This window comes from Choristoneura fumiferana, chromosome 2 (genome assembly GCF_025370935.1).
Source record: "Choristoneura fumiferana chromosome 2, NRCan_CFum_1, whole genome shotgun sequence".
Lineage (NCBI taxonomy): Eukaryota > Metazoa > Arthropoda > Insecta > Lepidoptera > Tortricidae > Choristoneura > Choristoneura fumiferana.
This window is the reverse complement of record NC_133473.1, coordinates 7,219,966-7,224,934: the sequence shown is the minus strand read 5'-3', so window position 1 is coordinate 7,224,934 and position 4,969 is coordinate 7,219,966. Positions and strand designations below refer to the sequence as shown.

The 4,969-nt window shown below is 38.9% G+C and overlaps 1 protein-coding gene across 2 annotated transcripts; it reads left to right on the top strand.

The window, feature by feature from the left end:
• Nucleotides 1-456: 456 nt before the first annotated feature.
• On the top strand, nucleotides 457-4,969 carry LOC141441880 (trafficking protein particle complex subunit 8-like). 2 transcript variants are annotated; one of them, XM_074106782.1, is made up of 11 exons: nucleotides 457-687; nucleotides 810-971; nucleotides 1,051-1,339; nucleotides 1,420-1,564; nucleotides 1,660-1,738; nucleotides 2,516-2,613; nucleotides 2,698-2,733; nucleotides 2,967-3,067; nucleotides 3,156-3,404; nucleotides 3,497-3,779; nucleotides 4,853-4,969. In XM_074106782.1, exons 1-11 carry the CDS (start codon nucleotides 531-533, stop codon nucleotides 4,874-4,876), a joined length of 1,623 nt encoding a protein of 540 aa, XP_073962883.1. In that variant the 5' UTR covers nucleotides 457-530; the 3' UTR covers nucleotides 4,877-4,969. The 2 variants fall into 2 exon arrangements, with proteins under 2 accessions (XP_073962883.1, XP_073962876.1); XM_074106775.1 differs by having other exon boundaries at nucleotides 2,698-2,886; nucleotides 4,853-4,967.

The following is a 4,969-nucleotide window of genomic DNA, read 5'->3' as shown; positions in this document are numbered from 1 at the left end:
CTTCAGTGAATTCAGTGAATTCGGAAATATTCTATTTTTCATCACACTTGCTCGTAAACAGTGTCGAAACATGCAGGCTACCTTGGTTGCAACCCCCCAAATAAAACCCTTGACCTTAATGTGCTTGTCATGAAACCTGTGGTCGGTAAATGAGTATTTGCGCGTGCAAATTTTCTTGTCATGAAGCCAAAGGTCGGTAAATGAGTTCATGCCCGTACTGAAGCTGCTACGCCATGCGCGCGCTCCTGCTGCAGGACCACATGCACACGCACGTTGCGTCGCATGCTGCGGGAGGGGGGGGAGAGCGGCGCCAGACAGTCCTGATTCCGCTCGCTATTTTTTTTAGGTTTAATGAGTTTAGCGATTTTCTAGCGACTTGATATTGAGTTTAGCGACTAGTTTCTAGAAGTTTGCAACACTGTTTATCTGTCAATGTCAGTCAGCCCCCTCAGCTAGTGACTTAAAATTGTGGTTGATAAACACATTAAATCATATTAGAATTATATGATTACGTATTAACTTGCTTCATCATGGCTAAATCTGGAAAAACAGCTCAAGAATTTATACAGAACTCCTTTTCGCCCGTCGTTGCAGTTCTATGCAGTCCGAAAGTAGACAATATTACAGCGAAAAACAATTTATCTTTTACTGAATTACTGCAACCATTCACAAGCCTGGATTTTGAAGGTAGAAATTGTAAAATTGTGAATGTGGTTGTGATATTCTACATTACAAACTTGTAAATTTAATAATCTTTTTATTATATGGTATAGTATATATTTGAGTTCTGAAGTTTCTTTTATTAACAGGTCAAATCCGAGAGCCTAGTGGTGGTGTGTGTGTTATTAAAAATTGGAAATTAATTGTAAGGGATGTTCATTGGAAACCATTGCCGCCCACTGAAGCAAGGAAACAATTGAACAATGCTGTTCTATACAACTACAATGATAAAACTGTCTTGCTTGAAATAGGTACCTAATCGTAACTATGTTGTTAGGTAATTTCAATTGATTCGAAAGGTAAGGTTGACTCAAGTATTTTTGTTTGCAGATGGGCATAAATTTGATGTGCCTCAATCAACACCGTGGTTTGATGCTTGGCGAGAGACTTATTTAGAAGTGCAATTCCCATCTGACCATGAATATACAAAACATTTTTTATCTTGCATTATTGTTGGCACCACCCTTGATGACAATATTGTTGACACTTTTAATAGTCTAAACCAACAATATGCTCAGTTACAAAATGTCACTCCACCAAAATTACCCAAGTGGTTTAACCAAGGGGTCTTAAAGTCATATCTTCTTTTGCATGATGTTTCTGCTGTAGCAAGAGACAAGTAAGTAATCCAAAATTCATTAATTTTTTATTCAAGAAAGGTTCACTGAAGTCACTGAATCTTATTCTTCTCTATTTCAGAGCTGATGCAGCATTTGAAACTTTGAAACAAACTTTTGGCTCCAGTAACTGTTTCATGCTGTCTATAAACTCTAAAAGCACAACTGACCCAAGTTTACCATTAGATTTTTGGGCACAGTACATCAAACGATCAAATGATTCCGATGTATGTACTTTCATAATTAAATCAGATTAGATTGTTGTTTGGTAATTGAACAGAATTGAATAAAAAAAATTTGCCAACAATGATATTGCTTTCAGAGTGAAATGTCTTCTCCTGGAAATCTGCCAACAACTCCTCCAGATCCACAACCATTTCCAACTGTATCTGGATCTTCAGGTATGTTGCACTTTTTTAGCAGAATAGCACAGATTTTTAAAATATGTGTAAACAGCAGCCCTAATGCCATTCCAAATTCTCTCTCAGTCAACCTGACTTAAAACAATGAACTAAAATAATTTCCTTGCTCACCCGCGACCTTACGATAGCTAAGCTTATGCAAAATATGCGTGTTCATGCAGTTCCTCCACCTCCACACTGTAAGAACACACACAAATCACACAAACCCATCTATCACCACCACCACACTACACTGACGCGTTTCGAACTCAACCAGAGCTCATCTTCAGAATGACACAACCGTACACCATACTACCCGTTGTTAGACTAACGAACCACAACCACCGTTTTAACTTGTCACTGTAACTCCCCAAGTACCCACATACGTTTTATGAAACAAAACAAAACTACCCACAAATTATTAATAAAAATTTTTTAACCGTCCTTCAAAACTACCTTGATTTTTATTTATTTACTGTCAAGGCATGTTTTATTAACTACTACGCGTCAGTGTAGTGTGGTGGTGGTGATAGATGGGTTTGTGTGATTTGTGTGTGTTCTTACAGTGTGGAGGTGGAGGAACTGCATGAACACGCATATTTTGCATAAGCTTAGCTATCGTAAGGTCGCGGGTGAGCAAGGAAATTCTTTTAGTTCATTGATATGGACCTCCGCAAAGTAACGCCTGATTCAATAAATGACTTAAAACAGTTAATCAAATGCTATTACTTTGTGAAAACATGCAATATTTTATTATAAGTTATTTTCTTTTGACAGAAGATGGTAACACACTTACTGCATCTATTCCAACAGAAGGCATGCATCCTTTGACTACATCTGAAAATGACATTTATGATAATGCAAACAGCTTGCAAGTAAGGTTATGAATGTATTCTAAGACAGTAAATAAAACATTGGAAAGAAGTAAAAATGACAATGATTTGATGTTTATTTTCCAGACTCATTCATTCTCAGGCAGTTCAGAAAGCATGAATGTAAGTGTGAAGCCTTTGGACTATTCTACTGAAGTACATGGACTTGCTCTGAATGCCCTGGACGTGGAATCAATTAAAAAATTCACACAAGAGTATGCTTTAAAAGCCCTATTACCTTTTGTGGAAAAACAAATATCACAGCTGTCTGAAGTGGTTAGAAATTTTGTACTATTCAGTTGAGTTTTTTCATTGTTTTATGACCTTGTTATATTTATAAATCTGAATGATTGCAGGTAGCTAACAGGAAGGGTGTCAGCAGATCACTGCTCTCAGCCACAAAAAGATGGTTTGGTACTGGGAAAGGAGGGAATACTACAGGAAATAACACAGTGATGTGAGTTGAAGAGTAATCAAATCAAAAACAGAAGTTCATACACTATTCTTGCTTTGGTATAATTAAATAATTTTGTATTTTATGGTAGCTACTCCAGTGATTGCTCAGAGCTACAGCTGCGTCGTCTAGGCGACCTATGGTTCCTGTGCGGGCAGTGGCAGCGAGCCTTTGACACTTACCACACGGCCAAGCGCGAGTTTTACGCTGACAGCGCTTGGCTCTGCTACGCGGGGGCGCTAGAAATGGCAGCTGTTAGTGCCTTCATGGCAGGAGATGCTAATAAAAAAACTCACGGCTACATGGAGGAGAGTATTGTAACTTACTTAAATACATGCAGGTAAATAAATTAAGAAGTGTTTTAATTTTTGAGACAGGTTAAATTGAGAATAGCATCAAATATTGTACAATTTTATTATAATACTTTTTCAGAATGGTGCAATACGCAGTGAGAGCAACTTTGTTGTCCGTGCTCTGCCTCAGTAGCTCTGGTTCGCATGGCGAAGCTGCTAAACAGCTGATTCGTATGACGTCAGAAGACAGCGACCTTCGCAGCGCTATGTTGCTGGAACAAGCTTCCCTATGTTTCTTGTCGGGCCCAGGGACAAAGGCGATGTGTAGGAAATATGCTTTCCACATGGTATTGGCGGGCCACAGATTCTCAAAAGCGGGGCAGAAGAAACACGCGTATCGATGCTATAATCAAGCTTATCAGGTTAGTTGTTAACGCATATGAACAAGGTTATCTATCTATTTCAAGCCATGCTTAAGTGTGACTTTAAATTGGTGTGACAGAGAAAATGGTTTGATAAGAAATTTATTAACAAAAAAGTAAAACCGACTCCAAAAAAATATCAAAAAATGGAATCGACTACAAAACCCTTGAAAATATTTTTCTAGGTATGTACTAGCTCGAAGTCGGTGCCTCAGCACGAGCCAGCGGAGTGGGACAATAGTCGTCTACCTCTTTTACATACTATGGGTTTCATTCAATCCCTCCTGCTGGGTTGTGCTGAGACACCGACTTCGAGCTAGTACGTACCTAGAAAAATATTTTCAAGGGTTTTGTAGTTGGTTCCATTTTTTGTTATTTTTTTATATTTTTTTGGAGTCGGTTTTAAATTTTTGTTAAAAAAATTCTTTATTTCTCACTTTTTAGTGATTCGTAGCCAAAGTACATCTCACAACGATTCCATTAAGCCCAAACACGGCTTAGTTACGTTGCCTTTCCATTTGCTGGCTTCAGCATCAGATTAGTTCGAAAGAATCATTTACTTAAAACTTCCTCTTAGTCGCTTAATAATAATAATAAAGCCCTTAATTCTGAACCACAAGTATGAGAAAATAATAATAATAAATTTATAAAAACTGGTTAAATAATGTCTCAGAATACAATAATAAATTTATAAAAACTGGTTAAACAATGTTCAGTGTGCCTGTTGGCATAGGCCTCCTCCAACCTTTTCCAGTGGGTACTTGCGGAGTTACAGTGACAAGTTAAAACGGTGGTTATGTATGTGGTAAAAAGGGCATTATTTAAAAAAAAATACTCGAAATAAAAACCTCTTTAAGTGAGTCAGGTCGGGTACTTCTGGGACTGCCCTCGTACTTCATTTTTATTCAAAAAATAACCTTTTTCTAATAATGTGCATCTGCGTAAAGCCGGCCATAGACCTACAGAATCTATTCTGTTCTTGTTGAACAGAATAGGACCGGTAGGTCTGTGGCCGGCGTAGGCGTAACAGTTACGTCTTTATACTTTACATCCCTTTTCTGGCACAACACTAGTGGGATCTGTTGGGTGTGCAGTGAGCGGCGGCGTGGCGGGCGTGGGGGGCGCGCGCTCGCCGGGCGAAGCGGCGGGCGCGGCCCCCGCCGGCTACGCGCCGCACTACGCGCCCGACT

What these genes read in the sequence shown, in the direction of transcription:
- LOC141441880 (XM_074106775.1), top strand. Translation starts at nt 531, where the DNA reads ATGGCTAAATCTGGAAAAACAGCTCAAGAATTTATACAGAACTCCTTT. An exon ending in CACAAGCCTGGATTTTGAAG is followed by an intron (nt 688 to 809) that starts GTAGAAATTGTA and finishes TTTTATTAACAG; the next exon opens with GTCAAATCCGAGAGCCTAGT. An exon ending in ACTTACTTAAATACATGCAG is followed by an intron (nt 3,405 to 3,496) that starts GTAAATAAATTA and finishes ATACTTTTTCAG; the next exon opens with AATGGTGCAATACGCAGTGA.